The 20,236-nt window shown below is 35.6% G+C and overlaps 1 protein-coding gene across 2 annotated transcripts in view; it reads right to left on the minus strand.

Moving 5' to 3' along the window:
- Window positions 1–20,236, minus strand: part of PIK3CA (phosphatidylinositol-4,5-bisphosphate 3-kinase catalytic subunit alpha) — an 81,208-nt gene that overhangs the window by 3,598 nt on the left and 57,374 nt on the right. For both annotated transcript variants that reach the window (XM_023260376.2, XM_019840086.3), the window contains exons 8-20: window positions 19,971–20,123; window positions 19,750–19,884; window positions 14,934–15,058; window positions 13,496–13,577; window positions 13,004–13,168; window positions 12,678–12,781; window positions 10,656–10,827; window positions 7,779–7,885; window positions 6,933–7,054; window positions 6,026–6,104; window positions 1,694–1,864; window positions 1,007–1,124; window positions 748–899 (exon numbers count right to left, since the gene is read on the minus strand). In XM_023260376.2, the coding sequence (XP_023116144.1) occupies window positions 748–899; window positions 1,007–1,124; window positions 1,694–1,864; window positions 6,026–6,104; window positions 6,933–7,054; window positions 7,779–7,885; window positions 10,656–10,827; window positions 12,678–12,781; window positions 13,004–13,168; window positions 13,496–13,577; window positions 14,934–15,058; window positions 19,750–19,884; window positions 19,971–20,123 (1,685 nt within the window). The remainder of the gene's footprint in view (window positions 1–747; window positions 900–1,006; window positions 1,125–1,693; window positions 1,865–6,025; window positions 6,105–6,932; window positions 7,055–7,778; window positions 7,886–10,655; window positions 10,828–12,677; window positions 12,782–13,003; window positions 13,169–13,495; window positions 13,578–14,933; window positions 15,059–19,749; window positions 19,885–19,970; window positions 20,124–20,236) is intronic.

The following is a 20,236-nucleotide window of genomic DNA, read 5'->3' on the forward strand; positions in this document are numbered from 1 at the left end:
TTCAGGTCTCTGCTCAAATGTCACGTCATTAGAGAGACCTTCTTGGGCAAACCTATGAAAAATAGCATTTCTCTTCCCACTCCCCTTACCAACACTTTCTACTCTCTTTACCCCACACTAGAATGTAACCTCTGTGAGTCCATAAGGATTTTGTTTACTGCTTTATCACCAGCACCTAGAATGATGCCTGGCACATTAGCAGTTTACCAAGGATTTATTAAATGTTTGAACTGGTCCATACTAAAGCCTTTAGGGTTTGGGCTACGGCCAGGATAGAGTTACAGACAAAATGAGATTTTAGAATTTAAAAGTACTTTAAGGTTTGAGATAGACTGATGATATACCAGAAGGTGGTAGGAAAAATTATGAATACACATGGTAATTACGGTTGACTGATTTCCTCAAATTGTAGGACTAAAAAATGTTGTCTTAAGCACTACACATTATTTGTCAATGTAGAGAAGGTGTAGCCCAATCATTTAAACAACAGTAAATAAAAACTTTTAATATATTAAGAAGATTAAGAATCACTTTCTTAGGCCTTAATTAACTAAATAAATCATTTCAGGCCTTAGTTAACTTAATAAATTGTTTTCCTCCATTTTTCATAGCATTACACAACAAATAAATAAACACATTAAAATATTCAGTTATGCCAAAATGTTAACATTAAGTTGCTTGATATTTTTTATTTTTCATAGAGCAGCAAGAATTCGGTACTTTGCATTTTTGATTTCTGGAACTTACCTTTCGAATTCTCTTGTCTTTGTGCATTCTTGGGCTCCTTTACTAATCACTATTAAGAAATCTTGTGTCAAAACAAACGGCACACGTTCCCGTTTATAACCAAATTTTTTCTTCTTATGATCCAAAAAGTGTCCAAAATCTATATGAAATAGCTTTCAAAAACAAATAATTATATTATAGTTTGACCAATGCAGAATACAATATCCTGAATTAATAAGTTTAAGAATGCCAAAACATTTTAAAAAGAGAAAGCTATTACTTGTCCATCATCTTTAACCATGATGTTACTATTGTGACGATCTCCGATTCCCAGTATGAAGGTAGCAACACAATATCCAGCACATGAACGTGTGAACAGGTCAATGGCTGCATCGTATCTACAAAGAAGAAATAAACACCTTTTCAGCAGTGTGGAAATACAGAGTAAGCCAGTCCAAATTGGGAAAAGATGGTCAAAGTCTCTACTGAAGAAGGAAAACAATTGCTGACATTAAGAAAAGGAAGTAATTATGTGCAAAGATTTGAGACAGAAAGCACATTTCTACATATCCTCTGACTAAAGCGGAATTTTTACTATAGTGAAAAAATACTGAACATGTCATGAAAAAAACATTTTTTCTAATCATTTCAACAGTGACCTTGAAGTATATTTTGAAATGTTCAATGATCATTTTTTTTTTTTAAAGAATAAGCAATAAGAGAAACACATTTTAGATACCTAAAACTGGATGTATAAAGTTGGGTATATAGGATTTCACCAAAATTATAAGCAATTCAATTCTGATCATTCAAACACAAAATCTCAAACATTTCAAATGCTGAGCATAGTTTTTTCCCAGGTAAGTACAAATGTCTTCTCTGGTCTCAGAGAAATGTACACAACCATTAAAAGCCTCAGCTAACAAAAACTTAGATGAACACAGGAAGACAAGAATAATAAACTCACATTTCGCCTTTGTTCTTGTCTTTGAGCCACTGGTGTAGAGTGTGGCTGTTGAACTGCAGTGCGCCTTTCAGGCCACCTTTGCATTGAATCTGCATAATAGTGTGAGAATTTCTAACCACCTCAATAAGTCCCACACAGTCACCGATTGACAGACAACCATAAGGTAACATTCTGAAAAAGGATCAAAAACATTTGCAATTAAATGATGGCATTTTAAAATAGCAAATATTTTAATAGCCTAATTACAGGAATATTCTTTTTGCAAATTTGTCATGCATCATCTTCACTCCTTTAATTTTAATTTTCTTTTATTACAGTATGACAAACATTCCTAGAAAAATCCTCAAAATTATCTGCCATCATTTGTTATAACCTTCAAATGAGAAAGCATTTAATTATGTAAGAGAAAAACATTAAGAAAATTATTGTGGCAATTAAAATTGCGTAAATATTTATGACTTTAAAAATATGGGTGAATTTCAATTTGTTTAACTGACATCTAAGTAATACTTTAAGGCAGCAGTTCTCAGATATTTGGTCTCAGGACTCCTTTGTTCTCTTAAAAATTACCCAGATCCTATGGGGCACTTGGGTGGCTCAGTCGGTTAAGCGTCCGACTTCAGCTCAGGTCACGATCTCATGTTCCGTGAGTTCGAGCCCCGCGTCGGGCTCTGGGCTGATGGCTCAGAGCCTGGAGCCTGCTTCCGATTCTGTGTTTCCCTCTCTCTCTGCCCCTCCCCCATTCATGCTCTGTCTCTCTCTGTCTCAAAAATAAACAAACATTAAAAAAAATAAAAAAAAAAAAAAAATTACCCAGATCCTAAAGAGCTTTTATTTATGTGGGTTGTATCTACTGATAATAGAAATTAAAACAGAGAAAATAACAAATTAAAGTATTAACTAATCTAAAAATAAACTATTCTGTAGTAATATAAATAATATTTTTTTTTCAACGTTTATTTATTTTTGGGACAGAGAGAGACAGAGCATGAACGGGGGAGGGGCAGAGAGAGAGGGAGGCACAGAATTGGAAACAGGCTCCAGGCTCTGAGCCATCAGCCCAGAGCCTGACGCAGGGCTCGAACGCACGGACCGCGAGATCGCGACCTGGTTGAAGTCGTACACTTAACCGACTGCGCCACCCAGGCGCCCCATAAATAATATTTTTTTAATGAAACGAAGAACCTTATATTAACATAATTCTTAGTAAGAACAGTGACACAATCCCCTATTTTCAAAATCTAATGTCTCATTCCACAGTGCTGAGCTGGATGCTCATGTACACCTTCTGTACTCAATCTAATGCCATGTTTTAATTGAAGCATATGAAGAAAATCTGGCCTTGTACTGTTATGTAGGTAGAAAAAAGAGGAGTATTGGAATAGCTTTTTCAGATAACTGTAGATATTTTTCTTTGGTACTATTCTAAAACTGGATAAGAAGTAGTTTCTCAAGTTGCAGTTTGGAATATGAAACCATCTTAAACTCTTTACACTCTGTTACATTAAAATCCATTTGTCTATCGTGCCTCTGAATCGAACTTTTACCCATATGTGACTTTATCACATGCTGCATTGGTCACTTGGAAGATACCAGTTCACTGAGTTACGAAGATCTTTCAAATGCTGGTATGTTTCATCATACCAACTAAAAAAATCACAATTGTTAATAACACCACTGATTTCCTCAGTAAAATCTTTACTTGGAGGAAGCTGTTCTGCTTACACACAAGTTTTTCAAAATTCTGATTTTTGTTTGAGAGCTCAAATTTGATCTTTGACAATAGTGTCAGTTGTTCACCTTGAAGGGATAGGCTCGTATCAACTCATTTGAAAGAAAATGTCTGCCAAATACCTATGTCTCAATAACCAAAACTTATCTATTAGTTATTCTTTAAGTAAAAGTGGTGTTCCATGAAAAAAAAAAAGTAGCTAGTTCAACTTACAACTCTAATAACCCACAAATGCTTTTTCTTGATAAAACCATACTTGGATACACAGAAGTGCTGTATGGATTCCTCCCATTCATCACATGGTATTAAAAAGGACATGTAGTCAAGGGAGATGTGAGGAGGAGTTAAAGAGACAATGAAAAAAAATACCATTTGGCACGTAAGTACTAAAAAGTATGGTTTTTCTTGCTCTGTTGTTCTCATAAGCTACTGGCACTTCTTTCCATCTTTCTTTGACTTAAGTTCCTAAAAGATTACAATCCACACTTATTTTCATTTTCTGAATTCCATGTTGCATAACTTCTACACCTACTACTCTACTGACTCAATTCTTCTTACAGTTAACCATGAATCATCAAATCCAAGGGCTTTTTCATAGTCCTTATGGTCTTACATCCCCTGAAGCACCTGATACTATAAACTGTTTGTGACTCTCTCCTCTCTTTTGGATTCTGCGAATTACAAATTCTGGTTGACCTATCCCTTTGACCATTTCTTTCCTGGAAGCTTTCCTTCTACCTGCCCTGATAAATATAGGGATTTCTTAAGGTTGTACTCCTGCTCATTCTCTCTTTACATTTTAATTTTATTACTGTTGAACATGCTCATAAAGAGTCACATACTCCTGTAAGGCTTGTTATAAAAAAAATAAAGCAGAGAATCCAAGTTTTGTTAAGAATAAAAATGCTATGATTTTGCTTAAATTTATATTTTATTTATAATTAAACTTAAAAAATGTTTACTTAAATTACTTAAGTTAAAGAAATTTAGAAAATATTTTAAAATTTAAAAACTTTTTGAAGATCCAACTTACCTTCCAATGATCTAGCGTAACTTTAGGTGCTTTTTTAGCATAGTCTCTAATTCACAATTAAATATTGTAATTACCAGAGTTACAGTTAACTTCTTTACTCTGTCTAGTTCTGCATTCTCTCTTTTGTTTTGTACTTCCCTGGGGACAGTGGTAGTAATGGCATGTGTCTCTCAGATATAGAAAATTATACCAAAAGAGGAAACTTGATTAATATAACATTAATTGTTTTTGGAAAGCAGAAGGGATTAAGTCAGGAATTAAAAATTTGAAGATGATGACTCAATTTTGTACTTTAGCAAATTACTTGATGTGTCCATTTTTCTTCTGCAATAAGAGAGTTCTACTATGTGTCTACTATGAGTCTACTATGTATCTTTATATAGCAGCTACCCTCCATCTTTAAGAGGCATACAAACAGACCCTAATCTACTCTGCTGCTGCAGCTATGACTCCTATGCTCACTTAAACAGACATTTTTCTTTTGGAGAGAGTGGCCTTTGCTGGAATGACCCTAGATTTGCAAAGAGATAAGAAAGAAAAGGAAACACTACGAGAAAAGAAATGACCAGGACAAGATGAAGCATGACAGAAAACTTAAGAGATAATACTGATAATTGTAGAAAGTTGGGCAGAAATCAACAGAATGGCAAAAGCTTTTTTCTTTTCTTTTTTTTAAAGCTTATTTATTTATCCTGAGAGAGACAGAGACAGTGCGAGCTGGGGAAGGGCAGAGAGGGAGGGAGATGGAGAATCCCCAGCAGAATCCGCACTGTCAGCACAGAGCCCGACGCTGGGCTGGAACTCATGAAATTGTGAGATCATGACCTGAGCCAAAACCAAGAGTCGGAGGCTTAACCGACAGTGCCACACGGGTGCTCCGAAGGGCAAAAGCTTTGAGTTCTTTTAGTTCTTTTCATAAATTTTGCTATCAAACTGATTCAAGATTAGAGGCTTTATAAAGTTTTAAAATTAGAAAATTTATATTATGAAAGAAATTGTCTTTAAACCTCTTAACTTCTGAATGAAAATAGGGGGCTTTTGCGTCCTCTATGTCATGTCCCAAACAGTAACACTCCAGACACAGTTGTAGAGCCCTTACCAGCTTATTAGAGATACCTCTTCTTACCTACCTGACTCTCTTAGCCATTCTAAGGCAAAGAAGAGGAAGACAAATGAAAGTAGCGTAATCGACTAGTATTACTCTACTCCATACATTTCCTTATAGATAAATGCCCCGTTATGCTTTATAACTGATATTTACTAATAGTTTACTTTCTCAGGATAACTTTTTTTTTTTAATTTTTTGTTTTCAACGTTTTTTATTTATTTTTGGGACAGAGAGAGACAGAGCATGAATGGGGGAGGGGCAGAGAGAGAGGGAGACACAGAATCGGAAACAGGCTCCAGGCTCCAGGCTCCGAGCCATCAGCCCAGAGCCTGACGCGGGGCTCGAACTCACGGACCGCGAGATCGTGACCTGGCTGAAGTCGGACGCTTAACCGACTGCGCCACCCAGGCGCCCCAGGATAACTTTTTTAACATACATGTTGCCTTACTTGTTACCTACCGAAGATCAAGGCCTTGATTTTGCCAGATATTTTCCATAATGCGAATGATCTGCAGTGTTAACATATCTTGCCGTAAATCTGCAATTCAAATGATATGTACCACCACTTAATGCCATAAATGCAAATTTGGGTGTCATGTTATCACACTGCTTTCAAACAGAAAATAAATACAGCTATATTTACTTTTCAAATTGATCTATAAGGAAGCAATATTTTGATTCTTTAACCCACTCTAAAGTATCTGCATAAACCCATCTGCATAACAATGTAGGATAAGCTACTATGTATTTCAGAAAAATTTTAGACTAAAATATTTAAAGTACTTATTTTTCTGAATCCTTAGATTTGAACTTGTTTATATTAACATATTGGGGCTAATAGAATTCAGTGCTGAAATGTCATTCCCCAAAGGCAACCCATCAAAAATCCTTCCATTGCTCCCCCAGCAACCTGTTTTCCAAGTACATTAGAACCTTCTTTAATATTTCTTAGTAGACTACACTTTTCTTTTGTAGCATAGTGTAATTCTATTTTTGTAATTATTTGTTTAGTATCTCTCTTCTCCCTGCTAGACTGTAAACTTTAAGAGGGCAGGGATTCTGTTTTATTTTTACAATTTGATGGCTTAGCACATCAAATATTTATGGAATGAATGGATACTCACACAGCTAAGCAAATAGTTAGAAAGTTATTTCAGGCCATTTGGTTCTCAATTTAGTACTTCTTTTCTTTTTAATAATCATACATACATGTTCTAAAGGTTAAGACATCTGTTTAATATTATGTATTTTAACCACATGCATATTCCTTAAATGGCTTTCAATAGTCTTCATAGTTCATAAATATCCTGTGTATAAAAAGATAGCTAAATTCATGCATCATAAGTTCATTAATACTCTTCCTTACCATCCCCATTTTTAAAGATGATCTCATTGTTCTGAAAGAGTAACTCTGACATGATGTCTGGGTTCTCCCAATTCAACCACAGTGGCCTTTTTGCAGAGGACATAATTCGACACTCTTCAAGCCTTTAAAATAGTTAAAAACTTTACCAGGTACCTTACATTTTTTATTCTTTTACCCTCAAATTTATTTTAAAATACACAGTATAGTTTTTGAAGTCTTATAAAAACTTAAAACCTTCTCACTTCCATTTATGAATTCATTTCTAAGGGGAGTATAAAGAAAAAATAAATATTAAGGTTAAAAATTTCTTTTATGATAACATAGGAATTTTCAACAAATATAGGGACATACCACTAGTTTTACACATATTACATTTCTTTTTTTTATTATGATTTTTTAATGTTTATTTTGGGGGGGGGGGAGGGGCAGAGAGAGAGGGAGGCACAGAATCCAAAGCAGGCTCCAGGCTCTGAGCTGTCAGCACAGAGCCTGATACAGGGCTGGAACTCACAAGCTGTGAGCTCATTAGCCGAAGTTGGACGCTTAACTGACTGAGCCACCCAGGTGCCCCCAGATACTACATTTTTGTATTGGATGAAACCAGAAATTCTGGCCAGAGAAAGTTTTAAACTGTATTATTAAAGTAGTAAAAACTCATTCTGACTAAATGCAGTTCTGAACTTAAGGAAATTGAACAACTCTTATTTTGCAGGGTAGGATAACAGGAGAGAGAAACATATATAATTGAACATTCTAATTATAATGGACACTTTAACTTTTCTCCAGATTTTCTCCAGACAGGGTACTTGTTTAAACATCAATAAAACTTCCAATAAGGTACGTTACCTGAGATTTCCTAGTTGATGAGCAGGATTTAGAGGAGACAGAAAACCCTGTAGAGCATCCATGAAATCTGGTCTCCGCATTTGCTCAACTAAAAACTTCATCTGTACCTAATAAATAAGCACAATCATGGTTAGACTTCATAAAAGGTAACACTAACTGCTAATCGCTTTTATATGCTGGAACCTCAGTACTGTATAGTCTGTGAATCCATATCCTGTATTTCGATCAGAAGGATTTCTATTGCACAGAGCAACACAACTCAGGCAGAGGCAGGAGGGGCAGCACCGTGTACTCCCCTGTGACAATTCTGCACACTGACACAGACATGTTTTGCCTCTATAGCAGGGCTTGGTCAACTATGGAGGTTTTTGTAAATCAAACTGCATTGGATGTAGCCATGCCAATTTATTTATTTAGATACTGGTTGTTTTCACACTAGAATAGCAGAGTTGAGTAGTTACAACAGAGACTGCATAGCCTACAAGGTCTAAAATATTTACTATCTTGCCTTTCAAGAAAGAGTTTGCTGATCTTTGTTCCAGAGGAAAAACTATGGAGACATCACGTCAGCTTAGTAACTTTACTTTTAAGCTTTGCAGAAAACACCATATTCATTTCTCTGTTGAGTGTTAAAAAACATCTAGTGAAGCTAAAAGAAACTGTTCGAAAAGTATTTATAAAAACATGTTACACTGAGTCTCACGCTATACTCAGGTTTAGTATGTATGCAGAAACATCTCTTTTTACTCAATTTTTAAAAAAGATTTATTTTATTTTGAGAGAGAGTGTTGAGTAGGGGAGAGAGGGACTAAGGGAGAGAGAGAGAGAATCTCAAGCAGGCTCTACACTTAGCACGGGAGCCTGGCATGGAGCTCAATCCCATGACCCTGGAATCCTGACGGGAGCCGAAATGAAGAATTGGGATACTTAACCGACTAAGCCACCCAGGTGCCACTCTTGCTAATCAATTGAAACCAGAGCCCAGACTGCTGAATTATATAGCATGTAATAACTGCCATTTTATTTTAGAAAATCTTCATCTGTCAAAAATATAAAAGGTAAGTGAGGGACGAAAGAGGTTAGAAGCTAAGGAACTAACAATAAATAATTTTTGTGCTGTAATTTTAGTAACAAAGCTTTTTTTTTCTTTTTCTTTTTCTTTCTCACTATGGATGAGTAGCTAGAAAATGCAGTTATCACTGACGAGAGCAACTCTTGCTCATGTAAAGGCATTTCTTTTTCTACCATTATCAACCGTAATGTTAGCACACTGCTTCCTATGCTTTACCATGGTTATGCTAAAACACGACACCAAAGAAACACTTTTGTACCTACAGCATTCTTAGTTTCCTGTCACAATCCCATTTAAGCCAATACTAATGTAATGACTCTCACGTTCCTAATTAATCCACTGTATCAGAGCCCATCTGTGATATTAGGCTGTGAAAAATCTAGCTTTAAAGAAACCCTTATATTTGCAAATTTAATATCTAGTTTCTTTTTTCTTCAATCAGTTACAATATAAATATAATAAGTTTTATTCTTTCAAAGCAGACTAGTCTACTCTTGTTCATGATTCCCAGAATCAGAAACAGTACAATTATTTTCTAATAACCTTTATTTGAACTTACATTTCACAAGTTCAATAAAGTCAACTCAGTCACAGACTCTATGACATTTAGATTAATACAGTAACTGTCTTTTAATTTTTTTTCATGCAATATTAAGGTATTGGAAAAATTCATTCAGTAGTGCTAATTTATATTCTTGTGCTTGGGAACTCATCAATATACGGGGATTTTTTTTTTTTTTTCCATTTCATTAGAGATGAGGAATGATCTCACTTTTACTATAGGATGTGGTAGATTGAATAAAGGATAGAGAGGAGGAAAGGTCATGAGAAATCTTTACATTTCATATTCCTCAGTTACACTAAGCTAGACTGCCGATGACGAGTGTGTGATAATGCTCACTGGGTGACTAAGAGTCCATTTTATTGTATTTATTGTATTTTGTATTTTACAGAGAGAGAGAGTGCATGTGAACAGGGGAGGGGCAGAGAGAGAGAGAGAGAGAGAGAGAGAGAATCCCAAGCAAGCTCCATACTCAGTGCACAGCCCAATGTGCGATCGCAACAGTAAGATCATGAGCTGAGCTGAAATCAAGAGTTGGAAGCTCAACTGACTGAGCCAACCAGGCGCCCAAGTCCATTAAAAAAATTATTTTTTGAGAGAGAGAGAGAGAGAGACAGAGTGCAAGCAGAAGAGGGGAAAGCAGAGAGGGAGAAACAGAATCTGAAGCAGTCTCCAGGCTCTGAGCTGTCAGCACAGAGCCTGATGCCAGGCTTGACCCATAAACTGCGAGATCATGACCTGAGCCGGAGTTGGATGCTCAACCAACTGAGCCACCCAGGTGCCCCACCTAAGAGTCCATTTTAAACTTAGAAACATACAAATTAATTTCCAAACACTTATTTTCAAGGTCATTACTAAAAGCTAATAAATGACGAAAATTACGAAAAAAATCATTTTACAAGTTACGGTGATGTAGAAGAGAAGGAAGGGAAAGAACAGAGTACATTTATTGAGTACCTTTTGTGTTCTGGGGACTGTGATATGTGCTTCAGCATTTGTCATGTAATTTAATGCTCACAACTACACTACGAAGAAAGTATCGGTACGATTTATAAATGAGGAAAATGGATCTCAAGCACTAAATAACGTGTCTAACATTACACAGCTGAGAGGCGGTGGAACATGGATCCAAATCCTGATATGCTTGACTCTAATGTTCACGATCTGCATCTACATCGGACTCTCAAATTACCTTGCCCCACTGCAATGAAGGGTCTCAAAAGCAATCTAAAGAGTCACATACCTTTTGTGTTTCATCCTTCTTTTCTTGTTTGAGAATGTCAGTTAAGTTAATGAGCTTTTCCATAGCTTCAACTTGCCTATTTAGGTGCTTCAAATACATCCCACATGCACGACAATACGACTCCAAAAGCAGGCCAAACCTCTGACTAACTGTTTTATTGTGCATCTCAGATCTAAAAGAACAGTGTAAGATTAAAAAAAAGAAAGAAAGAAAGAAAGAAAGAAAGAAAGAAAGAAAGAAACCCATACACACACACACACACACACACACACACACACACATGCACAGATGCGCACACACATTATATATATATACATGGTCCTTTAAAAATTTGTAAATGTTTACTGTTAAAAAAATTATTTAATATTTTTGAGAGAAAGAGTGCGCGCGCGTGCGCGCGCGCGCGCGCACACACACACACACACACACACACACACACACACACACACACACACACACGTGCGAGTGGGGGAGGGGCAGAGACAGAGGGAGACACAGAACCTGAAGCAGGCTCCAGGCTCTGAGCTATCAGCACAGAGCCTGATGTGGGGCTTGAACCCACAAACTACAAGATCATGACCTGAGCCAAAATCAGATGCTTAACCGACTGAGCCACCCAGGTGCCCCTATGTGGTCTTAAATGAGTATACGTATATAATCGCTTTTAAGAAAATAAGAAAACCCATTTCTGAAATCCAATAAATGTTATAATCATACTAACAATAAAGTGATTCAAAACCTATCACTTGTAAGCAAAAATAATCAAGAGTTTAAGATCATTCCTGGAATTGTGAATTTAATAAACTAGATTTTAGGCCTATTTCAACTACTTTTCATTTACTAATGTCAGCACAAAATCTATTAACTATATAGAACTGATGGCTACCAGAGAGGAGGTGAGTGGGGGTGGGGGTGGGGGTGGGGGGATGGGTTAGATGCATGGGGATTAAGGAGAGCACTGCTGTGATGAGCACTGGGTATTGTATGGAAGTGCTTAATCACCACATTGTACATACTATATACATGAAACTAATACACACTGCATGTTAACTGGAATTTAAATAAAAACTTAAAAAAAATATAAACATGAAAAAAAGTAAATCAGGCACAAAAGTAATAAAACGAATAGGGAGGGAGTGAAGAGCTCAGTGAGTACTATTTAACTCTTCTGGCATACATGCACCTTTTCTATACTGTCTTTGAATTTAAGTTATTTTAGACCTAGCTTCAAGATTCCACCTTTGATTCATTTTAACATTAAAAAAATCAAGTTAATTATAAAGATATCAAGTTAATTTTAAATCTTTCTAAATTTAGAAAATAGTGTATGACTTGTGATGACACTGAGTATTAGATCATATTCTACAAAATACTTTTTATTCTTAATTAGCTTGTTTGCTTGTTTTCTAGTAAGAAACTTGGGATTTTTATATTATTGTTCTGAATTCTGAGGTAGGATCTTTTTTTTAATTTTGGGTATTTTAATTCACACATACAATGAAACCAACTGCAATATTAAACAATATTAATCTAGCAAATTTTGTTTTGCTTAAAGAAAAATATAAGTCTAAAAATATTTCAGCTCTAATTTCTGTATAAAATTCAGTTTGAATTTTATTGCTTATTTAAAAATTTGAGGGGAGGGGCGCCTGGGTGGCTCAGTCGGTTGAACGTCTGACTTCAGCTCAGGTCGTGATCTCACGGTTCGTGAGTTCGAGCCCTGCGTTGGGCTCTGTGCTGACAGCTCAGAGCCTGGAGCCTGCTTCGGATTCTGTGCCTTCCTCTCTCTCTGCCCCTCCCGTTCATGCTCTGTCTCTCTCTGTCTCAAAAATAAATAAACATTAAAAAAAAATTTTTTTTAAATGAAAAAAATCTGAGGGGAAGCTTACAAATATACTTTCATTATGGAATAGTCTTCCAGACAAACAAAACAACAGTATATAAGTAATGAATATTTATAGATCTATTAAGAAAGCAAGTAATATATACCTAAGAATTTAATGGGAAAATAGCGTGACTTACTTTAAATGCCAAAAGAAAAAGTGCCCAATCCTTTGATTAGTCAATGCTTTCTTGAGTAAAAATCTCACAAGCAGGTTATCCAAATACTGTTCATATTTTAGGACCTATGTGATTAAACACAAACATAAAAACAACTTTGCGTTAATCAGGGTCAGTTTTTGCATGGTTAGATTTACAGAGAATTTTTTAGAAAGCAAGTAGTCACTACTGATAATAAAACTGATTTTTAAAAAAGCATAAAACCAGGGTAGATAAAGATCCACGGTTTGGGTAAAGTTGCACAGATTTAGAATAAAACACTATTTTTCTATTTTACATTATTTTACCTGTACTAGCTGAATTAAGTACTGAGAAAGCTTGTCATCTGTTAAATATTTTTCCAAGCATCGAACAGCAAAACCTCGAACCATAGGATCTGGGTAATTACAATCCAGAAGCTCCATTGCCTGTTCAGGTTTGATTGGAGGCCAATCTTTTACTAAGCAGTACATCTGTTATAAGAAAGACAATAAATCGTATTTAAAAAGCATAGGATAGTTGTGAGTGAATGCTGTTAAGACACTGTCTTAATTTCTTATTTTCAAATTGGTTAGGTAAGAGCTCTTCTCATGAATTCAGTGCTTAAAATGTTCAATTCTAATTAATTTTATCAGTAGAAGCAGTCTGAATGGTATTTTTCTCCACCATATTACCATTATTAATATAAAACATAGTCTATTTCACCTCTTACATTTATGCAGACTTTCTGAGAGAAAACGATTTGAACAACATACCAATTTTATACAACAGTTATTCCGTAATCTCCAACATGCATTTACCTGAGCTACTTCATCTCTAGAATTCCATTTAACAGACAGAAGCAGTTTGGGTAGAATTTCAGGGATAGTTACACAATAGTGTCTGTGTGGAAAAGACAAAACAAAACAAAAAACATTTCTGCATGTTATTCAAAAGGCCTACATATCTAAATCTTCAACTACGTAATCTTTAAGAAGTTCCAAACACTTTTAAAACTCATCATTACTAGCCTTCCTTAAAATCAAAAGAAATCAGTGTTTAACACTATAGTTGCATATATACGTACATGTATCCTTAGACATAGTTATAATGGCAAGGAAGACAAAAGAAAAATCCAAATGGAAGACAAATACTTAGAAAAAATTATGATTTTATTTCATAACACTTTTTTTTTTAACATTTATTTATTTATTTTTTTCTTTTTTTTTAAATTTTTTTTTCCAACGTTTATTTATTTTTCAGACAGGGAGAGACAGAGCACGAACGGGGGAGGGGCAGAGAGAGAGGGAGACACAGAATCGGAAACAGGCTCCAGGCTCTGAGCCATCAGCCCAGAGCCCGACGTGGGGCTCGAACTCACGGACCGCGAGATCGTGACCTGGCTGAAGTCGGACGCCCAACCGACTGCGCCACCCAGGCGCCCCAACATTTATTTATTTTTGAGACAGAGAGAGACAAGCATGAACGGGGGAGGGGCAGAGAGAGAGGGAGACACAGAATCGGAAGCAGGCTCCAGGCTCTGAGCCATCAGCCCAGAGCCTGACGCGGGGCTCAAACTCACGGACCGTGAGATCATGACCTGAGCTGAAGTCCGACGCTCAACCGACTGATCCACCCACGCGCCCCTCATAACACTCTTTATATAGCTCTTTTAATTTACCTACTTATGCAACAGAAACCATGCAAAGAGTCACCAGTTCTACTGTTAAGTCGCTGGACAAAATTTCTGCAGAAATGCACTGCAACTGCTTTATTTAAATAAACCACTGTATACTTTCCAAGTAGTGGGATAATTTCTTCATAAGTGAAAATAAAGCACTGCACTATTACTTTGAGGAGGTATAAGAAAAAAAAAATGGAAGGAATGCCTTAAAATGGAAATATCTAGACCAACTAAATCACAACTAAATTGATCTAAAACTACTAGTTTTTTTTTTGGATCTTGAATTTCATTAAAAAAAGCTCCAAAAACCAAATCCTAAAAAAGTGCTATTAGGGATTTAGAATTTTAAAAAAGGCTTCAAGGGTTTAAGATTCAAGGTTAGTACCAAAGGAGCGTGGTTTGCTAGAAATACTGATCCTCATCCACGGCTTTAAAAAGAATAATGTTTATAATAAAAAAGTCATGTAAATTATGCTTTATGTACTTTAACAGGTATGACAGAATCTGTAAGATAAGCCAAAATCAGTTCTTTCTCCTTAATAGAAGAAACAGGGAATCTCCATTTTAACATTTACCTGTGGCTCCACAGAAAATCTTTCTCTTGCTCAGTGATTTCAGATAGAGGATCTCGGGTACAAATTGCTCGGAGCTGTTCTTTATCATTTTCTCTTAATTCGTTGTCTCTAGCTAGTCTGTTACTCTGTAAAATAAAGTAATATCTTATATGATTTTCTTTGCCATATTTTCCCCTGGATTCATGAGTGATCTACAAAAAAAGAAAAGTGCCAATAACTTTACATTGCTTATTAACTGTTGTGAAACAGTTTATTCTCATCACAAGACTTTATTTTCAGGGACAGGAAAGAATCAACTTAAGGCAGTATTTGTGGAACAAATCCAGTATCTTACTAAGTTAACATTACCACCAACCACAGAACAGTAACTGCCAAATTAGTCAAGGATAAGCCCAGACTGGGATACTAGGGGGTAGCAGTAAATAATTTGTCTTACTGGTGAGGCCCCTTCCTAGTATTCTATTAACTAATCTGCTCATGTTTCTGGAATGTAAATAAACAATAGTAAAATAATAAAATAAAAATGTAAATTCTTTCCTAAGAATTTATTTTATTCCTAATCTTTGCTTGAGTATATCCTTATAATCACTGCAAGGCTTTCAAATTTAAAAGGTAAAAATAAGAGAAAAAGGAAAAGAAAAACCCTTATTAAAACACTGAACGTTAAGTGTTCAGAAACTAAAATGAAAACACTATAACTTTTAGTATAATTCCAAGATTCCAAGTAATGTATTTATTTCCTTTAAATACAGATATATTAACTGCATAATGAATAATTCTGAATTTATATTAATTTATTATGAAAACATATACATTCCTTCGAATGGGTTACACATATCCCCAATGGCTAAAAATGAAAGCAGGCATCCATGCTACTTGGTTTTTATTAACATTTGTTAACATTATACTAACATTTAAATATTGTTTTTATATAATAGTTCACAGAAATATCATTGGCACATGTCCATCAACAAATATTAAAACATGTACTCTGTGCCTTGTTTTGTTCTTCCTGCTGGGGTCTTAAATAATAAAAGAACCTGCACTAACAGGGTGTCTATTATAGTGAAAAAATTCAATGAAAAAATAAGAAAAATATTCGAGAGTTGATATACTCTGGGTGATGTAACGGAGAATGACTGAGTGGGCATGTCACACTGGGTATTTGGAAATGGCCTCTGAGAAGGGAATATTTAGATTGTGATCCAAATGACAAGAAAGAGCCATCCACACTTAGATGAAGGAAAAGACAACTGCAGATGGAGGAAACAGTGAAAGTGACCCAAGGAGAGGAGTTTGGCAGGAAGATCTGTAAGCCTGAAGCCTAGTAGATGAGGGGGAGGAGAGACAGGAGGTCTGTTCAGAGCATGTAAAACTTGCAAATCAGGATGAAATGTCTGGATTTTTTTTTTTTTTTTTTTTTTTTAGTGAAAGCTATTTAAAGGATAAATATCATGATTTGATTTGTTTCATAAAGGTTATTCTGGCTGCTCTGTGGACTGAGGAAGACCATTTAGGCTATTATAATACTCCAGGTAAGAGATAATAAATACTTAACCCTCAATTCACCAGGAAAAGTCATCATTGTCATTTGTCATTATCATTTATCATCTTGGTCCAATGTACTCAATATTATTTGCTTATTTTTATCTGCTTTTACTTTTAATTCAAAATAACTTACAGAATAAACAACTGTGAAAAAGCTTTGTGAAAAACAATTGTGAAAAACAATTTTATTAGACATCTTATTAAGAATTTAAACACAGTAGGGGAGCCTGGGTGGCTCAGTTGGTTGAGCGTCCAACTATGACTCCGGTCATGATCTCACAAGTGGACTCATGGGCTTAAGCCATGCAATGGGCTCTACCTATGTTGACAGCTCAGAGCCTGAAGCCTGCTTCGGACTCTATGTCTCCCTCTCTCTCTGCCCCTCCTGCAGTCACACTGTCTCTCTTACTCTCTCTCTCACTCAAAAATAAAACATTAAAAACCATTAATAAACAAAAATAAAAAATTAAAAAAAAAGAATTTAAACACAGTAAAACTAAATTCATAATCCAAAATGGGCAACATACTTTGAATGCCACTAACTCCTTGCTCATCAATGGTCATGCAAAAGCCTGGAACATACATAATTTATCAGTATATACTGATTTCTTATTTCAAATAGATAGCTAATAAGTTCTAGCTTATCATTACTTCTGGTTTTTCTTCTTGTACTTGAATTGTCAAAATGTATTACTTTTGAAAACTCGGACAGTAATCCAAGAAATTAAAAAATTTCTACGTCACCTTTTTCCTTCAATCATCTTTGTATACACACTTGCCTGTGATGTTTCTTCACTTAAAAAGTGTATCAGGTAAATTTTAGTGTACAGCATCATTAAAACTGGAAGAAGGATAAGGCATGGTCCAGTTCTTGTAAAAAAAATATTGTGTGATGAGGTTATTCCTGTTGAATGACTGTGAATATCACATTTCCTTTTTGTTCTTGGAAATATGTTGTTCACTCACCATTTCTTGAGTTTGAGAAAATTCATCTAAGATATTGTTACCTGATGTTTAACCTATATGATCAACTTACTGTCAACATTAGAGACTGGAGTAGTGGTTCTCAACTGGGGTGAATTTGTCCCCTCTAGCTCCCAGGACCTTTGGGGTATCATTTGTATCCTAGATTTATAAAAGTTTTCAACAGACCCAATGGTAACTGAAAAACTGACCCAGTTTTATTCTATAATAAAAATAAAAAATTTTTCTTTTTCCTTTAAAGAAAAAATTCTTCCCAGAAAGAAAAGAGTAATAAAATATTAATCCTTACAAAGAGTTAGAACTGCTCAAAAAAGAAAACAAAACAAAATGTCAAAAGCTAATTGGCACAACAGACTCTGATGGTAAACTGAATTCAGTGATGAATGTATGAATAAAATAGGAAATCAATGAGTTTTAAAGTGAACTTGACTCTGATAATTCAAATGGTTTATAGGTATACCTAATCAGACAAGACTATGGACATTTTATGGGAATGAATGCTCATCAATATTTCAATCCCAATTTCAAAATTAAGGAGTTCCTGTTCAGTTATAGCAGAAGAGTTAAGAGTGAGAGGCTCAATACTTATTAAACAGTAACATTGGAGAAGTTAAACTTAAGCCTATTTCCTCACTGGTAAAACAGGGATTATAACAGTACCTACCTTCATAGAGACTGCTTTTGAGGTTAAATGAGATAAAATGTGAAAAAGTGATTGGTATGACTTTTGGTACACAGTAAGGACTTGACAAATGTCAGCAATTATCAACAAGAAATTAAACTGACAAAATAGTAGCTACATTTTTCAAGAAAAAGAATTCCTTTTCTAAAAAACAGTTTATGTATTCTGAGAGAGACAGCACAAGCAGGGGAGGGGCAGAGAGACAGGGAAAAGAGAGAATCCCAAGCAGGATCTGCACTCTCACCATGAAGCCTGACACAGGGCTCAATCCCACTAACTGTGAGCTCATGACCTGAGCTGAAATCAAGAGCTAGACGCTTAATGGATTGAGCCACCCAAGTGCCCCAAGAAAATTAATTCCTTTTTAATGTGAAAAAAGTTAATTGTACTTTTAGTATCTGATAGAATTCAGTGATGATTTTAAATTAATTTGTACTTACCAAAATGCCTGCTACATGTGTCTGAAAGTATACAGGCAGGAAGGTTATGATTATGATTCTTTTTTTAATGTTTATTTATTTATGAGACAGAGAGCGAGCAAGCGAGCAAGCGAGGGGCACAGAGAGAAGGGGATACAGAATCCAAAGCAGGCCAGGTTCCGAGCTGTCAGCACAGAGCCTGGTGCGGGGCTTGAACCCATGAACTGTGAGATCATGACCTGAGCTGAAGTCAGATGCTTAACCAACTGAGCCACCCAGGCACCCCGGTTATGATTATTATTAATCAGTTTACAAAAGGGATTTGTAAACTCCTTACTGAGAACATAGCTGTCAACTAATAAAGTTCCTCAGTGCAGGATTCTAGCTGGCCCTGGGTATTGCCGTTATTCAGGTAGGCATATTTCAGGACCTCTTGACCCCATATTCATTGATTGGTCTATCTTAATGTAAAACCAGGCCAAAGAAAAAGTGATAAATTTGGAACTAGGGAAAGAGACAACAAAGAGCAAAAATAACCTTTTCTCCTAGCACTGACACCTTTGCCCTTGAGATATAGTAGAGAGTTAGTGGTTCTTAAACCCAGGTATATGGTGGTTCCAAAGTAATGGCCAAGATGAGACAACTTGATCCATATTTAAACTCCATTTTATATGTAATTTCTCTAGGCAATCTGGAGTATGGTGGTAAAGTTATTTCCTCTGCTTCCAAGCTCAACTAACAACATACTCATACTTTTGTTTCAACTTCAAAGTTACTATCTCAGAGAAATAAGTTCTTTCTTGAATCCAATATATATTAGCTTTCCCCCCCACCCTCTGTAGTCATTCTTGGCACACTATTGACTTTTCCTTCATAGCACTTAACCATGATTTATAATCTTTTATTTCTGATTTTACCACTCTGATGTCTATTTTTACCATTAGACTGCATACACAATGGAGGTCTCTTTAGGTCACAACTTTATTACTCAGTACCTTTCATACGATAAATATAAACATATAGTTTACATTCAATAAATACTTATTAAGTGAAAGCAGGAGGGCTCAATAAACTAAGAAGAGGAAGAGCTGCAGTAAAAGTATTAGCATATGGAGAATGGGATTATATCGCAATACCGTCTGAGAGCCCATAGGAGCTAAGAAAACTCAGTGATTTGCCTTACCAGTCCTGCATGGGAATAACTAAATCCTGCTTCTCGAGACACAGACCAGTTGGCATGCTCTTCAATCACTGACATATCTGGGAACTTTACCACACTGCTGAACCAGTCAAACTCCAACTCTAAGCATGGGGTTTCCTAAGAGATGGAATAAAAGTTATCATATATATTATGCTTGACTATAATGAAAGAAAAATTCTAACTTATGATAATAAAAAGCTTACTTTATTTGGATTTGACCCAGTAACACCAATAGGGTTCAGCAAATCTTCTAATCCATGAGGTACTGGCCAAAGATTCAAAGCCATTTTTCCAGATACTAGAGTATCTGTGTAATCAAACAAGTTTATATTTCCCCAGGCCAATGGACAGTGTTCCTTAAAAAACACAGAGAAAAGTATTCACTACTCTGTGGATTAAATTACAAAATGCATTTCAAAACACTTTTCTTTCCCAGAAAGAATTCAATAACTAATCATTACAATGATAT

Source organism: Felis catus, chromosome C2 (assembly GCF_018350175.1).
Source record: "Felis catus isolate Fca126 chromosome C2, F.catus_Fca126_mat1.0, whole genome shotgun sequence".
Classification (NCBI taxonomy): Eukaryota; Metazoa; Chordata; class Mammalia; order Carnivora; family Felidae; genus Felis; species Felis catus.